The 17,121-nt window shown below is 35.7% G+C and overlaps 2 protein-coding genes across 5 annotated transcripts; both read left to right on the top strand.

Moving 5' to 3' along the window:
* Positions 1 to 1,982: 1,982 nt before the first annotated feature.
* Positions 1,983 to 6,435, top strand: LOC122019934 (protein RDM16-like). Of its 3 annotated transcripts, XM_042577583.1 has the most exons (7): positions 2,688 to 2,826; positions 3,824 to 3,907; positions 3,982 to 4,108; positions 4,202 to 4,639; positions 4,730 to 4,924; positions 5,022 to 5,179; positions 5,376 to 6,435. In XM_042577583.1, exons 2-7 carry the CDS (start codon positions 3,834 to 3,836, stop codon positions 6,235 to 6,237), a joined length of 1,854 nt encoding a protein of 617 aa, XP_042433517.1. In that variant the 5' UTR covers positions 2,688 to 2,826; positions 3,824 to 3,833; the 3' UTR covers positions 6,238 to 6,435. The 3 variants fall into 3 exon arrangements, with proteins under 3 accessions (XP_042433515.1, XP_042433517.1, XP_042433518.1); XM_042577581.1 differs by having other exon boundaries at positions 1,983 to 2,826; positions 3,824 to 4,108; XM_042577584.1 differs by lacking the exon at positions 2,688 to 2,826 and having other exon boundaries at positions 3,831 to 3,907; positions 3,987 to 4,108.
* Positions 6,436 to 7,824: 1,389 nt separating this feature from the next.
* Positions 7,825 to 16,322, top strand: LOC122020002 (protein STICHEL-like). 2 transcript variants are annotated; one of them, XM_042577687.1, is made up of 8 exons: positions 7,825 to 8,010; positions 8,832 to 10,885; positions 11,727 to 11,946; positions 12,984 to 13,218; positions 13,327 to 13,517; positions 14,809 to 15,523; positions 15,826 to 15,895; positions 15,987 to 16,322. In XM_042577687.1, exons 2-8 carry the CDS (start codon positions 8,921 to 8,923, stop codon positions 16,086 to 16,088), a joined length of 3,498 nt encoding a protein of 1,165 aa, XP_042433621.1. In that variant the 5' UTR covers positions 7,825 to 8,010; positions 8,832 to 8,920; the 3' UTR covers positions 16,089 to 16,322. The 2 variants fall into 2 exon arrangements, with proteins under 2 accessions (XP_042433621.1, XP_042433623.1); XM_042577689.1 differs by lacking the exons at positions 15,826 to 15,895; positions 15,987 to 16,322 and having other exon boundaries at positions 14,809 to 14,921; positions 14,989 to 15,174.
* Positions 16,323 to 17,121: the final 799 nt, after the last annotated feature.

The raw sequence follows: 17,121 nt of genomic DNA, 5'->3' as shown, positions 1-17,121 counted from the left end.
CTCCACCAAAAGTCTAATTGTCAGATGTCCCTTTGGGAATTAAAAAAATCAAGCATAGGTGGACCACATGGCAACACCATAGGAAAGGACATTGATGATGGATGTGACAAGCAAATCATTTCTATGATACATCATCACACATATTGTCGCACATTATCGTGTATTTATGACATCTGACACACTCCTTTTTGAGATGATAACCTCAACAATAAAATTTAACGGAGTGATGACAATCGGGAGAAGGGAGTTGGTTGAAAACAAATTAAATCTTATAGGGGTCTAGTCAGTCGTTCCAGACCCTCCTTTAACTAGATTTGAAGGAGAGAGTTGTGATATAACGAATAAGGAGGGTCCCCAGACCGAAGTAGATGACGGTCAAAAGTCCAAGGTAGGACAAGGATTGAGGAACCTGCCCGATGGAAATTCCATCATTTTGATCGGCTAAGGTTGATCGAACACTCTCAGGGTCCAAGTTCCTAGCTCAGCCGGATACTTACGAGGTTTCAGTCCCCATTTCATCCCAATCCCCTAAGGCCGATTGGACACTCTAAGAGGCTCATTTCTCCGCTTAGCCAAATACTTATGGAGCTCTACTCCCCATTTCATCCCAATCGACTAAGGTTGATCGGTCAATATGAGGGGCCTAGCTCCCCACTTGACCGGATACTTACAGGGCTCTGCTCCTCATTTCATCCTGATCAACTAAGGCTGATAGAACATTCCTTGCAGCCCAGTGCCCTAATGAACTGGTTACTTACGAGTCTCTACTCTCCATTATATCTCGATCGGCTAATACCGATCATACATTCCTTTAGAGGCCTCGCTCCCCAGTCTGCTAATTACTTACGGGGCTTTACTTCCCATTACATCCAGATTTGCTAATATCAATATCGATCGAACATTCTCTTAGGGGTCTAGCATCCAAATATACTAATTGCTTACATTAAGGCTCAACTCCCCTTGGGATACTATCATAATTCATTCACTCCTCATGATAAACTGGACTTCTTGTTCATGGCTCATCTTCTGACTAATAGCCCAGTGAGTCTATTTCATCATTAATAGAATACGTGAATTTATTAGAAAATCAGAAAATTATATTTTTACATAAATACACAATACTCCCTCATGCCTACAATGAGATTATAGGATACAACACAAGTATGATAATTGGACATGTTATCAAAAAGTGATATAATATATAGAATAAAGATTACAGGAGACATTGTAAAAAGAATCCCTCCCAATCTCCGCTAGTGATATGTGAGTCCACTGTTTCATATCACCCTATTATTTTTCTTTATTTGAAGATCCTAATTTAATTATTGAAGTAGCTGCATCAAAAAAACCCTTGACCTACTAAATAATAATTTTATCTCCTTTTGGTGTTTGTTTGCGTTCTCCGATGTTTCTATTGAAATCTTCTTCCAATCAAATACCCAACCTAACTCATCGTTTTAAAATAGAATCCTATACTATTAAACCGTGATAAAGGCATCCTTCTAAATAAAAAGTAAGTGGACGTTTTTATGATATTTAGAAAGGATAGAGCGTGTTTATTTGTTTGTTTGTTTTTTTTAAAATTTTTGCAACTTGTGTGGTAAAAGGACAGAATCCTATACAACTTGTGATGCTTCAGTATGTCGTCCTTTTAGTTGAGATAACACTATTAAAATAATAATAATATATAATATGTTATATTTAATAATAATAATAATATTATATTTAAAAATAAATGATAAAAAATTATGCCGAATTAATTATTTCCGTTTGAGCATTTCTATGGTCTTTTTAGTCCATCGATCTCCTTTACGGTAAATTTCACCCTGCCTGTACAGGTACTGCCCCAACCTCTCACAATGAGGTGGTGAGATCCACTACTTAAGTGTGGATTCCACTATCCCAATGTAAGAGGTTGAGACACTGCCTATACAGGTAGGATTGAATTAACCCTCCTTTACCCTCCTCTCCAACAACCTGACTCCGAGCGCTTTAAATCATAACGGGTTGCGACGATAGGGCCTCTGTTTTCCCCAATCCCCTCGAAGGCGAAACCCTAATTCCATGGAGAAGATCTCCGAGCGAGATCGATCAAGTCGCAAATCCTCGCACGATCACGATAGCAACCGCGATCGAGACTCCGGGATCTCCCACCGCAATCGCGACAGGGATCGGGACCGCGACCGCGACCACAAGCAACGCCATCGCGAACACCGCCATCGAAGCAGCAAAAACTCAGACGAGAAGCGCCACGGCGACGATGACCGTCGTCATGGTTCTAGGGAGATTACACCTTCCGATGCTGATGAAGAACGCGATCGACGCCGCGAGCGCTCGTCGAGTCGGGCGCGCAACTCGGTGGACTGCGAATTAACTGAAGAGCCGCGTCACCATTACTCGAACAAAAGGAAGGAGCACCGGGACGAAGAGGCTGTTGAGAAGAATGGAAAGAGAACTAAGGTTTCGGAGGGTGAGAGGGACGGCAGAAAGGAAAGGCGTTGTTTTGAAGACCGAGCTTCTGATGGTCTGAACGGGGATCACAAGGAGGAGAAGCGCGACGATAAATCCTCAAGGAGTAGGAAGAGGGAACAGAAGTACAAGATCAGGGACGACGAAAGAGAGAATGAGAGAGTGAAAGATGATATTTTGACTGATGGGGATGATAAAAAGAAACCACGAAAGGAGGGGAGAAAATTTACCGATACTATGAAGGTCGAGAAGATGGAAGTGAATCATGGCGATGTATTAAGTCACCATAAAGAGGTCAAGGATGAGCACAAGTCTAAAGATAGATTGAAGGAAGGAAATCTGGAGAGTGCCTTGGAGGTAAGATTGTTTTCTGCTAATTCAATAAATAGAATGATTGATGGTCAAATGGACATTTTAGATCTGGCGAAAGACAGCTCCTTTATATTATGAACATTTAGAGTATTCATTAAGTGCTATAATAGTATATAATATATTTTACATTTTATTCTTTTTGGTTTAGAATGTGCTATTTTGCATAGAGTGTCAACGAGTGGAGGCTTTGTTTGTGAGGTTCCATAATGCATTTGTTGACTAAAATGCATATTCATCTTGATCAAACTCTCTGGCTTGCCCATATGGCTTAAATTAAGGTACTTGAACAATTAATTGAAACTAAGATGAAGGTAAAGAAACTTCAAATGCATGTGAATTAGTTGAGAAATGAAAATTAAAAACATTTTGAGAATTGGTTAATTGATGCTATATGCCAAATGCACTTCTGTTCCCCTAAGAGTTAACTTATCTTTCCTTCATATGATTATTCTTTATCATATAATTCACCTGTAGTTAGGCAGTGCCTGGCAGGGATTGTTTCCTTTGAATATGCATGCACTTTGGCTTCAGTCTGTGAGGTCAGTGCCAACTTATATACTAAATCAAGTGAGCTAAAATATGCATGATTATGCTTTCACTTTTACATGGAGTGCACAGTACCTTACATGAAAAATGTAGTTATACTTAAAGAATCATTGTCATTGTGTATAATTATGCCACTAGGGACAGAACTGTATTGATTATCTCTCATGCTATGTTTCTGTTTGTAGGAAACATATACCACTTAGTAGTTAGGCTTTATTCTCTTGTTTAATTTTTGTCTATCAATCATCTCTACCTGGTAGAGATTATAAATAGTCAACTTTTATTCTTCTTCTGGTCACTGCTTTTAGTCTGATTCTTCTTTCATTTTTTTTTTAGTTTCATTGGTTGGAATGTTTTAGTATTAGTCGGATTGTGACTTTTAAAATCTATAGACTTAGATTATCCAGGGATTTTTGTTGAACTCTTTTTTGTGCAGGCTGCTGTTCATGGATCACCCTCTTTGGCTTCAACAATGGTTTCTACAAATTTTGGTGTACCTCATCATTCTGTGCCCACCAAGGTATCTTCATTTAATACCTCCAATGAAAATGAGGGAGTTAGTATTAGATCTGATGAGGTTCCTGGAAAATCCAGTACAGATGGCACAGCAACTTCAGTTACTGTCAAAAGGGGCAGCTTGTCTCTTGATGCTTTAGCAAAAGCTAAAAGAGCTCTACAGATGCAGAAGGAGTTGTCAGAGAAGCTCAAGAAGATTCCTGTGGTAATTATACTAAATATTTTTTTGATTTACGTATCATTGGTACTATTCATTCCTTATGATAATCTAAGTTGTAATTGGTTTTCCTTTTTACAGTTAAACAAATCTGTTAGCTCAAGCACTGATAATAAACAAGTATCATCTGTATCAAGTGCATCCCAACCTGATCACTTTGGTTCTTTGGCTTCTGCCTCAGCAAACCACATTCAGGCAACATCAAGTGCCCCTACGGTTGCAGTATCAGGAAATTTATCAGTTGTTGGAAGTGCTGGTGTCCTTCCGGGGTTGTCAAACATGCGCAACATCGAAGCAGTAAAGCGTGCACAGGAACTTGCTGCAAAAATGGGTTTCCATCAGGATCCCGAATTTGCCCCACTTATTAATATGTTCCCTGGACAGTTATCAGTTGACTTGGCGGTATCTCAGAAACCTTCCAAGGCTCCTGTATTGCGCTTAGATGCACAGGGTAGAGAAATTGATGAACATGGAAATGTTGTAAACATACCTAAGCTCACAAATCTTAGCACCCTTAAGGTGGTTTATTTTGTAATTTCTATTTTTCATTTTTTTATCATCAACATGAATGTTCACTAATTTTGAAAATATTATTTTTTCTTTTTGTAGGTTAATATTAACAAGCAGAAAAAAGAGGCATTCCAAATAATAAAGCCGGACTTAGATGCCATTGCAGCAACAAATGCTCATTTTGATGACCAAATGGGAATAAATAAAACTAAGTTATTAAGGCCTAAAAGAATTACATTTCAGTTTGTTGAGGAGGGCAAATGGTCAAAGCAGGCAGAGATCGTGAAATTTAAGGTTTGCTACAAAACTTTGTTTTCTTCTTGTTTAGTGTCCATATCAAAAACCCCTATTTGCTCCCAGCTTGACTTTATGTTTGACTCTTTTTCGACAGAGTCAATTTGGAGAAGCACAAGCTAAAGAGTTAAGGATGAAGCAGACTCAACTGGAGAAAGCAAAGGCGGAGCCAGAGATTAATCCAAACTTAATAGCAGTAGGAGTGAGGATCAAGAAGGAAAAGTTGAAGGATGCAATACCTGAGTTCGAGTGGTGGTGAGATGCTATATAGGATTTTATTTATCATACCTTCACTATGCTATGATCCTTGAATACTATATGTTTCATGAATGATCCATTTGAAGGGAAGTCACATTGGTTGTACTTATGTCCATAGCAGGAAACAACATTTTACTATAAATAATTTGTTATAGCCCTTAAAATCACCCGTCTGATATCTCTTTGCAATCAGGGACAAACCGCTACTACCTGGAGGAACCTATGATGATGATGTGGGACAGAAGCTTAATATGGATAAAATTACGATTTATGTGGAGCACCCACGACCAATTGAACCTCCTGCAGAGTCAGCTCCTCCTCCACCACAGCCTCTCAAGCTAACAAAGAAAGAGCAAAAGAAACTTAGGACCCAGAGGCGTCTAGCAAAGGAGAGAGATAGGCAAGAGATGGTTAGACAAGGCCTCTTAGAGCCCCCTAAGCCAAAGGTTAAGATGAGTAACCTGATGAAAGTTCTTGGTTCTGAAGCAACTCAAGACCCAACAAAACTTGAAATGGAAATTCGTAGTGCTGCTGCTGAGCGCGAACAAGCTCATGTTGATAGAAACATTGCTCGCAAACTCACCCCTGCTGAACGGCGTGAAAAGAAAGAGAAGAAGCTTTTTGAGGATCCAAGTTCACTTGAGACTTTTGTTTCTGTTTACAAGATGAAAGACCTCTCGCATCCACAAACACGTTTCAAAGTCGATGTGAATGCGCAGGAGAATAGGTTGACAGGTTGTGCTGTGATATCAGATGGAATTAGTGTTGTGGTTGTGGAAGGAGGCAAAAAACCAATAAAAAGGTACGGGAAGCTGATGCTGAGACGCATCAACTGGGCTGCTGCCGTGGGCAACGAGGAAGAGGGTTCTGAAGATGCAGGTGCTCCTTCCAACAGTTGTGCTTTGGTTTGGCAGGGTACCGCTGCTAAACCCAGCTTCAACAGGTTTCTTGTCCATCAATGCAGAAGTGAAGCTGCTGCTAGGAAGATATTTCTCGATGCTGGAGTTCCACATTACTGGGATCTGGCCTTCAATTTTTCTGAGGAACTACTGTAAGCAACATTACGTGGCAAAATATTTGATCACTTGTCAAATTATCCAGTATCATGTTATCTGTGTGTAACTGTCTGTATGAAATTGCAGAACACTAGCCATCTCCCAGACTATTTTTACTCTCGTCTTTTTGTATGTCTCTTTTTGATAGATGTACGATGCCTCGATATTTTACTCTTGCATTATCCAGTATCATGTTTAGTGATATGGCTGTTCACTTTCTTGTGATGCAGTTTACATCCTCAACTCTTATCAATGCATTAATTCGACTGTGCTCTATCTAGTTCATGCAACTTCTGTTTCCTTTTCAAAAGAAAAAAGTATTTTCAAAATCCAGATCAATTTATATCAAATTATAACTTTTATTTAGATTTTATTCTTATAGTTGTCTATTTTAATGGAAAAAATAGTTTGTTTGTTTTGTTTGAAAATAAAAACACTAGTCGTTTGAATGGATGTCCGTGAACAGTTCGTCTCTTTAAATTTATTTATTTAACTATTGAGCTTTTTTTTGAACTTATTTATTGAACTTTTTTTATTAAGTTGGAGTCAAATTTGAGACTAATAATGTTGGGTTGTACTTATAAATTAAATAAAATATTTATTCATAAAATTTATATTATTTTCTATTTTTAATACATTATGAATAATTTAAAATTATAAAAGTTTATAACTTAATAGTTTTATATATTTAATTAAAAATAAATTTAAAAATAAATCTTATAAAGTTAATAAATAAATTTATCTATAAATATTAACAAACTAAATTTATTAGTGTTTAAATTTATTTATTTTTATGCAACGAAATTTCTTAATGAAACTCGTCATCCTAGTATTTTTTTCAAAAAAAAAAAAAATGAAAAAATCCTAACAAAAGAACTATGGTAGGGTCCGAAGAAGCATAGTTTAGGAAATACAAAATATTAAATAAAATATAATTAATAATGTGATAAAAGATGATTCATTTATTCTAGTGTCCTCGTAATCTGTCTCTAGGTTAACATCGAAATTTCATATGACAACACCTCATTTCTTAACTATCATATCTTTCAAAAGAACAAAGTATAATTAATAATGCAAAAGGAAGAAACACCGATGGCCAGTTTGGCAGTTGGTGGTAGGGGTGCAAATGAACTGAGTCGTTTGTGAGCGGCTTAGTCAAAGCTCGACTCAAGTTCAAATTTGATCGAACTCGAATCGACTCGTTTAATATTCGAGCCGAGCTTGAGCTCATTTAATACTGGTTCGAGAGCTCATCGAACTTGATTAATTTAATATTTTAATAATTAAAATTACAATTACTTTTAAAATTATGAGTAAATCAAAGAGAAGTTTGTGACTAAAACATATCATTTAATATATTTAAGGTTTATAATTTGAATCCCATTTGAATATGTTTTTAATTTATTTTTCTAAATTAAGCTCGAGCTCAAGCTCGAAGCTCGATCGAACTGAACTCAAGTCAAGCCTCTGTAATTGTCTTGAGCTCGATTCGATTACAGTCTTAGTTGATGGCACTAGTTCAGCCGACGCATGACCAATGCTACCATCATCGCCTTTATATATATAAAATTTCGGCGTGTCGGAAACAACTAGGAAGTGACTTCCGCCAGCTCAAACCCTAAAAGATTCGAGCCAATAGAACGCAAATCCGGGATCGATCACTCCCTTTACTAGAACAGTAGCACTGGGTTGGATTCAAAGCTACCCCTCACTTTATCACATTGCTGAGATCCCGTCTTCTCTTCTATTCTGCCATCGATTTGAGATTTGGATGTATCCTTCTTACTTCTGTACCCTCCTTGCATTCTTTGCGAAGTTTATTTATGTTGTTCTTTGTAAAAAAAAAACGTTTTTTTTAATCGAAACTTGTTTTGTTGTTGGCTTTTGGTTCCTGGTATCGCTTCCCTATCTTTGTTTATTCCTCCGTTAGGTAATATTTTCACTTGCGTTTCAGGACTTGTCCATGCAAATTTAGTTTGATCTATAAAATTATTGTTTTTAGTCCTCTGCTATATTTTTGCAACTTAATCTTTGCTTAGGTTTCGTGGAACTAGATTTGCAAATGATTTCTCATCCAGGGCTAAATTGTTGGGCGATTCATACAACGGACCTCCCCTTTAATAATGTTTTTGAGAAGTGCACTGATAGAAGAATTTAGTACAAATTCTGTTGTATACAACTCCTTGATATATATATATAGTTAGGTACAGTAAGTTGATTATCTTGCCTGAATAATTTTATTTCCTTTTCTGAATGAGTTTGTTAGGCAAGTTGTTTTATTAGTCATGAATCTAATGAATATTCTAACTATGACTAATCAGATGATATTATTAGTAATATAGCATTCTATGGGGTCCGATGTTGATGGGTAAAATCCATGTAGATGACCACGCATAGTTGGGATTAACAGGGCTTGTGATGATGATGGCTAGTATGATGATAGTCAACAATTTATCTCACCCTTTTGTTTGCCATGTTCTCCACTTTTGCTGATTATATGGTGGACGATTTTTTCCCTGTTTCCATGACTACCCTTTTTGTTAACTTTCTTTTCTAGTTTCAAGAGTGGTATTTTTTTTCTTTTTTTTTGGCAGGAAAGTTACAATTCATACTTCAAGCAGAGTGCATCCTTAATTGGGATTATGAGTTGTACATGCTTAGTTAAGTAATTTGTGGTGCAAGAATGGTGGAAACTTGTGTTGGTCCAAGTGAACTTCATTTGAAGAAGGAGCTTACTGCTCTTCAAAAGGCTCATTTTTTACGTGACCCTGAAACATGTTCTTCTTGGAGGTCTCCAGTGAGTTCCAATTCTGTGATTGCTACCTCCAATCTAAACTCCAAAACTCGAATAATAGGTGATTTATCTGGAAAAACCAGTGATGGTGTATCACTTGAAATGCTTAACAAAGGTGAAGCAAAGAGCAATAAGATATATCTTCATAATTGGAAGCACCAATCTACTAGATCCATTGATGATGGAGTGAAATTAATTGAAGAAGACAAACAACTATCAGTTATGGAAACTTCTGAAGACAACCTAACTAATTATCATGTTCTGGATCCTAATAGTAATGCATATCCAGAATGTCTTGCGAGTATAAATAAAGTCACCGGTACAAATTTAGATAGTTTATGTAGGAGAACTAATAGAACCTCAAGACAAAGTTCCAAAGCAAGAAAAGGTGTGGATAATCATGCAGCAATCTCAAAGTTGCTTGATATCAGATCCACCTCTTTGGCATTTGTTAACTCAGCTGAGCAATCTGATGATACTGAAAACTGTAATTCTGAAGATTTACCACAGTTGAAGCATGCACTGTCCCGATGGACAGTTCACTGTTCTCGCTCAGCTTCACCATTATTTAGTGATTCTGGATTTGGCAATTTGTCATACTCCTCAAAAATCTCCAGAATGATGAGAAGGCAAGAATCATCATCATGTACTCCTGCATCAACAAACTCTTACCACAAATTTGGGACTCAGAACCCCAGTGTTGTTGATTCATGTGACAGTACAGCAGCTTCTTGTGATGGCGTTGAGTTGGACCATCCAAATTTACCTAATGATCAAGGATGTGGAATGAATTGCTGCTGGTCAAAGAGAACTAAATATAGAGGAATTGGAGGCCTTAATTCTCCTTCGCTGTCAGACACACTAAAAAGGAAAGGCAGTAAAATTCTTTGTGGAAGGAAGAGATCCTCTGGTTATTCCGAGCCAAAGCGTACGTCTAAATGTTCTCAAGGTTTGCCTTTATTGACTAATAGTTGTGATGGCGGTACTTACTCAGATACAACCAGTGATGAGTTATCAACTAACCTTGGAGAGCTTGATTTAGAGGCAGTAAGCCGATTAGATGGAACAAGATGGTCTACCTGTAAAAGCCAAGATGCATTGGAAAGCACCAGACTTGGAGAATCTGACTTGGAGATCAAGGACAAGAGTGGTCTAAGCCATAAATACCAGCCAAGATCCTTCAATGAAATTATAGGTCAAAACATTGTTGTTCACTCTCTTAACAATGCCATTTTATTGGGGAGAATATCTCCTGCCTATCTGTTTCATGGTCCTCGTGGAACAGGAAAGACTTCTGTTGCAAGAATATTTTCAGCAGCCTTGAATTGTCTGTCTAACGAGGACAAGAAACCATGTTGGTTATGTTCTGAGTGCACTGCCTTTTCCAGCAAAAGCAGAACTACTATGCATGAAGTGAATTCTACAAGTAAGAAAAAGTTGGATAAACTTAGATATTTGTTGGAAAATATCTCATTGTCTAGATCAACTTCCCATTATAAGATCTTTGTCTTTGATGATTACCACATGATGTTTCAAAAGATTTGGTCATCATTTATGAAGTATCTTGAAGAACCTTTGCCTCGCGTTGTCTTCATATTTTGCACAACCAACATGATGAACATGCCCCACTCAATTATATCACGTTGTCAAAAATACCTTTTCTCTAAGGTTAAAGATGAAGGCATTACTTGCAGATTAAGAAACATCTGTGAACAAGAGCATCTTGATGCTGAACCAGAGGCTATGAATTTAATCGCTTTGAATTCAGGTGGTTCACCAAGAGATGCTGAATCAATGCTAGATCAACTGAGCTTGCTGGGAAAAACAATAACAACTACTCTTGTAAATGATCTTGTGAGTTTGCTTCTAGTTTGTCTATATTATGTAGAAACAAAGTGATCTCATTATGTACTTGTTTGACAGTTAAATATTTGACTTGCTGTTTTGCAATTGACGTGTTATAGCTATGCTGTAATGAACTTAGTAGATGGATGATGACAAAACATATTTAGATAAAATTAACAGCAATCTAGATGCAGCCTTATTATCTTCTCCATCCTGAAAACTTTGAATTTGATGAGTTGGAATGTGAATTAAGTTCTTCAGTGCTCTAAATCTACATTATTGGTAAATCTTGTCTTCTATTTCATGACAATATGAGTTTATTCTATTCTTATCTTATTTGCTTTGTTCTTTAGTGGGATTATTTGCCATTCCATGTAAATTTCAAACGGCACACTAACACATGCAAATTCAGAACTTTGTTGCCTTTTTGTTAAATAAAAAACTTTCAATAGTGTGTAATGAGACTAACATTTTCTACAGAGATATAAACAAACCTTAAGTTGTATATGAGATTCTAAAATATTCGTTGTGAAATGATCAAAACTTCCATAGTAATCATAGTCAGGGCTCTGCAATTTTCAGTAATCTGATTATTTATTGATCACAACTTTTCATGAAAGAGATTTTGTTAGTTCTTACATTTCCTAGTCAAAGAAGCCAGTCGAAATTCTCATGAATCAAATATTTTTAGCTTAAGTTATTCTTGTAGCACTCTTTTTCTCCATTTTTTAAGAACTAAATTGCTATCATGTTTTGATATCAGTACAAAACCAGATAGGCCAAGCAACATTTACCTGTGTAAAGACAAGTTTCTATATCCACTAGCTCTTTCTCATTTGGAAACTTCCAGGTTGGAGTTGTTTCTGATGATAAGTTACTTGATCTCCTGGAGATAGCTATGTCATCAGACAATGCTGAAACTGTTAAAAGGTCCAGGGAGCTGCTGGATTCTGGTGTTGATCCGACTGCCTTGATGGCTCAGCTAGCTGGTCTTATAATGGACATAATTGCTGGTACATACAAATTAAACAACTTGCAGATTCATGACACAAAGCTTGGGAAGTACAGTTGTGAGTATATGTATCCATCTTTCCATTGTTCTGCTCAGGTTGATATTTCTTACACAATTTTCATTTTTTTTTGTTGAATTGTAATTGTTTGTATAAAAAAGTATGGTTTAAATATTATCCTTTTACATGTACTGTAAACAGTGGCTTGTAAAAGGCTTTAATTTTGATATTTGTTAACTATTTTGTGGAGAATCCATAATGGAAAGTTCCAATAGATTATTAAACTCATGTTCGAGACAATTTCTTGCCTACTATGACACCAAGATAAGAGATATAAAAATGTTATAATTAAAGGGGAGTACTTTGAACTTGACATATAAAGAACTAATAATATAGCATACCACATGAAACTAATCTATTTGAACACTCACATGTAACTATGAATTCTAACAAAAGTGATTAAATGAAAGTAGTCCAATAATATTGAATTATCTGACACCCTGACATACTAACCTTCATTAACTATAATCTATTATGCAAATCAAAGAATTCTTTAAAAACTCAATGTTCAAGAAAAAATGTTTTACTGTCATGGTTTATTTTGTATCACCTTTCTATATGATGCAACGATAGAATTGGCGGACAAATGCAGCCATCAAATTTAGAGAGCTTTGTGGCTTTGTCATGTGCTTCATCATTGGGCCAACAGTTTGGTTTATCAGATTTTTAATTGGAGACTGCTCCAACTTATTTGGAGTTTGAGTTTCTGGATTATTGTGATCATGCTAATTGGATATTTATTTAAGCGCAAGACAAATTATTATTTTCTGATTCTTAATACATTTTCCCTATTTATATCTAAGAAATCCAGGAGGTAAATTTGATTCTGGAATCAAATAGAAGATGTGTTTGGATGATTGGAAATTTTTGTTGATGAAGTTCTTTATTTTTGTTGAAAAAAGAGGGGACTGAGGACTTGGCCTCATGAATTAACATCACAATCAATTTCAGTTATCCATGTTTATTTTGTCTCACTTTTTCATGAATGGCATTGGGATCTGATGCTAATGTTTTGCTCTTTACATGTGAATCTGTAGTAACTGAAGCTGAGTTAGACAGATTAAAACAGGCTTTGAAAATTCTTTCTGCTGCCGAAAAGCAACTCCAGCATTCTAATGAGCGCTCAACATGGTTCACAGCAGCTCTGCTTCGTCTTGGTGACAGACAGAGTTTAGAAAGAATTCAATTTAGCGACAATAACAATCAGAGCATTAGAAGTTCTGATGGTATGATATCTGACATGGTTTATAGCTCCAGATTCTGCAAGGACAGGTAAGTTTTTATTCATCCTGAAGGAGTCAATAATTTTTTTATTAGGTCCTCAAAGCTTTAGCAAATATGGAATGGCAATGATAAGTGATTCTCTCTCTGCAATAACAGGAGATCTCTTGACGGTGCCATGATTGACACTCGTCATGCAAATGAAGCAACAAGTGTGAAATTATATGGATATGGAAGCTTAGATGAGCTAGATGTGACGTGGAGAAGATGCATTGATCAATGCCATTCAAAAACATTGAAGAAATTGCTAAATGGACATGGAAAACTAGTATCAATTACTGATAATGAAGGTTAGCCATTTTCGTCCTGTACAAAGATTGACTAGTAAATTAACTGACCTGGTTAAAACTCAGTTTCATTTTTGTTATATCATTTTGTTACAGATATTCCCTTTTGCACTGCAATATTGTATATTGCAGGATTGTATTCCACCATAGAGATTGTATTTTGCAGTTATGTTGTTGATATCCACTACATGTCTGTGGTCCATAAACATGTTTTCGGATGGTTAGTACTATTAGCATGTGTCAGTATTACATGTAGAGAATGGGTATTACTTATGTATATTCATTCCCCCCTAAGCAAAAACTGACAAATACATCTCGTATGAACTAATAATACTTTGTCATGTCCTTACTTTGGTGAAGCATTTCTTGTCGTAAGTTTATAACAATATCTACATTGTTTCAAGCTCTAGTATCTTATTTTATAGGTGAGGATTTGGCCTTTTTTTTGCCCATTTCAGGGCCATTTTTTTTTTTTGAAAAATCTTGAACTCAAAATTCTTAAATTTAATTTAGTTGAGTTCAAATTGAGTTTCATATATTTAATTTTTAGAAATTTAAATATACTATTTTACATCCTAAAATTTTAAAATTTTTGAGCCTCTTTATCTTTTGTTCACCTAATAATTATAGTTTTCTGGAAGAAACAAAACCAAATTAAATAATTAAATTTTAAATTATTTCACTGCATCTATCAAAGAGGTTTTTAATTTAGGTTTTTATTAAAAAATAATTAAAAAAATATTTAATGCTCTATTAAATGCTTATAGATAAATTTTAAATACTATTACATAAATTAATAAAAATATCAATAATTTCAAACAAAAGTACATCATTAACAATGAAATCTTCCAAGGCTTAGTATTTCAAATCTGAAAATGTTCTAATTTTGCTGGATTTAAAAGGAATACATTCTAAGTTTATAGAAAACTAGAGAGAGGGTCTTATCAGCATCAACAACTTTAGAGTGGATTGCTTGATATAATGTTCTAGTAGATTTGATAGGTCACTTATATTTATTTTGAATAAATTGTATTTGAAGAAGAATAGGTAGGGGATCAAACCTAATAGCATTAGAGGATTCATATAGCCAACCCCACTTAGTGGGATAAAGGTTTAGTTATTTTTGTATTTGAACGAAGTACATGCTAACATAATTGTAGTAATTGTGCACTTATCCCAATTTTTTTCTTAACAACTTTCGGTTGTTTGGCAGAAACTATTACTAGTTGCTATCATTCTGAATCAAAGTTAGCCTCTTAACAGTTTTTCTTTTCAAAAATTGCCCCATTTTCAGGAATCTTGGTTGTTCTAGTTTCATTTGAGGATGATAAGATAAAGACCAGAGCTGAGAGGTTTTTGAGCAGCATCACAAACTCATTTGAGATGGTCTTGAAACACAATGTGGAGGTCAGGTTGGATCTTCTAACAAAAAACAATGTTGAAGAAATAAAAACTTTTTCAGAATCTCCTGCAGGCAATTCATTGCAAAAGGATCTCAGCAATAAAGTAGAATTAAATACTACAAGTGACCTTGCCAACAAACAGAGGCATAAACCTTGTCTTCCAGTGAATAGTAGCCGTTACTCCGACATGCTGCAAGCAGCAGAAAAATCTGAGACACATGAAGTAATAGCAGAATGCAGAATACCAACGATTCCCATGTCTTTTAAAGAAGGAAAAGAGGAGTCGGCACAACTGTGTCAGAGAGCAACCGCGGATGAGCAAAGGTTAGAGAGTGCTTGGCTTCAAGCAGCAGAGAAGTATACACCTGAATTTATAGGTCACTCGAAGCCTGAGAAGAACCAGGTTCTCCCCCAAAATGGTGTGATTTGTCAGAATAACATCCAGTCCCTTATCGCACTGGACGCAGCTTCAAAAACTAGGATAGATGAACTAAATCATGAAATCAATTGTTTAAAAGTCTGTGATGTTGGGAGCAGCCACAAGGAACAAACTGGAGCTACAAATCGGTGTGCCTTTTCACCAAGTGTATTGCACAGAGAAAACCAGTAAGTTAATCTCTCGTGCAGTCCGAGGAAGCCGTTGCAATCTTTTAGGTCACTTATCTGCTGTTCCTCGCTTCCCAAACACAGTTTGAGTTATTTACTATCGATTATAACCACCTGATCTAAAACTTTCATTCTACACCTTTCTCTATTATGGCCCAAAACTTTTGTCTGACTGTGGAATAGCTTGTATCATGATCAACTGTATTCCTTATTTTCGCACTCTGCTATAGTTACATTATTTAGCAGATTAAGGCTTCAATTTCCCTTGGCTACAGCTCTGAAATTATTTGATTGTGTTTCAGGGATCGTGAATCAGGACCCGGATGCAACCGACTCCTCTGTTGGAGAACTCAAAAAAGCAACAGGCAAAAGGTAGTAATTAGAACTAGCAGCTACAACTCTTTCAAACTTGACTGATTTTAAATCCAAACTTCAAGCTTGGCCAACTTCTTGTGCTTTTCAGTCAAAACAAGGAGTTCAAGTTAGATTGAAAAAGGCTGGACATCTTTCATTGCTAGGACAGTGCGCGAAGCTGAATTCTGCAGAACACAAATCCCGAAAATAAGGTCTTTAAAACAAATCCAGGAGATCTTTCTTACTGTTTCACGAGTTTGAGGTTTTGGATGCGATTGTTTCAAGTATTTGATAATTTACTCTCCCTGTACAATTGTAGATGAGTTGAGCATTAATCTGTCAAAAACTTCAGGATTATCACCAAGCATAACCTTGTGTCCAACTGTTTCATCACCATCAAACTGTTTTCTACAATTTTATCATTGGCAAAACAGCCCTTGGAGTTCTTTTATTCGCAGAATGCTCTTTGCGATTTTCAATTTAGCATCCTTTAGGTATGCTTCTTGCACTTTTATGTATTTGCAAATAAGGCTAAATTTTACTCCTATTTGATAGAAAATTGGGTTCTATACAATACACAGTTCTATGTCAAACTAGTTGATGTTGGTACACTACACAGTTACATAAATTACACACTACCTTTTTTGCATTTTCTTATTTATTTATTTATATTAATTTGCATTTTCCCATAATTTAAATCTAGATTTGATCTTCTTGGTGATTGGTGGTGGCAAGACTAACATCTATATTTTTTTATCTTTATTTTATTATTAACTTCAGTGCAAGGAAAAATTCATATACATATTTTATAATTTTCTTTGTTAACCTCCAAAAAATACTATTTAATCAGTTTAGTCGACTCTATAGTATGAACTATGACAAAGGTATGATCTGTATGTGAACCCATGCCACAATTAAGATTTGAAGAAATCTAACCTTTAACCATTGACCTAATCTTAACAGTTGACTTTCTTCTGAATAATTCAACTTTGTATGTATTTTTTTTTTTTGGAAAACACTAAAATATGAAGTGTCAATGATATGATCCATGTAAATCAAGATTTGGAGAATATGAAGCTTTAGCCACGTGAATGAATGAATCAACTTATATATATTTAATCTTAAAATCGCTTCTCTAAAAAATAACTCAATTTGATAATTGAAAACGATACAAGGGTTAGGTAACCATGGAAGTTGAATTTTTTTAATCTATTTGTTGGAAGATCATATTTTCTATATTTTTA

Source organism: Zingiber officinale, chromosome 9A (assembly GCF_018446385.1).
Source record: "Zingiber officinale cultivar Zhangliang chromosome 9A, Zo_v1.1, whole genome shotgun sequence".
In the NCBI taxonomy this organism is placed as follows: Eukaryota; Viridiplantae; Streptophyta; class Magnoliopsida; order Zingiberales; family Zingiberaceae; genus Zingiber; species Zingiber officinale.
The sequence above is the reverse complement of the archived record's forward strand: the minus strand, read 5'-3'. Positions and strand labels throughout refer to the sequence as shown.

Bases quoted from the DNA above. Each gene is read 5' to 3' on its own strand.
- LOC122019934 (XM_042577581.1), top strand. From the start codon at position 2,065: ATGGAGAAGATCTCCGAGCGAGATCGATCAAGTCGCAAATCCTCGCAC. The intron at 4,109-4,201 runs GTAATTATACTA...TCCTTTTTACAG, and splicing joins AGCTCAAGAAGATTCCTGTG to TTAAACAAATCTGTTAGCTC. The intron at 4,925-5,021 runs GTTTGCTACAAA...CTTTTTCGACAG, and splicing joins CAGAGATCGTGAAATTTAAG to AGTCAATTTGGAGAAGCACA.
- LOC122020002 (XM_042577687.1), top strand. From the start codon at position 8,921: ATGGTGGAAACTTGTGTTGGTCCAAGTGAACTTCATTTGAAGAAGGAG. The intron at 13,518-14,808 runs GTTAGCCATTTT...CCCCATTTTCAG, and splicing joins ATCAATTACTGATAATGAAG to GAATCTTGGTTGTTCTAGTT. The intron at 15,896-15,986 runs GTAGTAATTAGA...TGTGCTTTTCAG, and splicing joins AAAAAAGCAACAGGCAAAAG to TCAAAACAAGGAGTTCAAGT.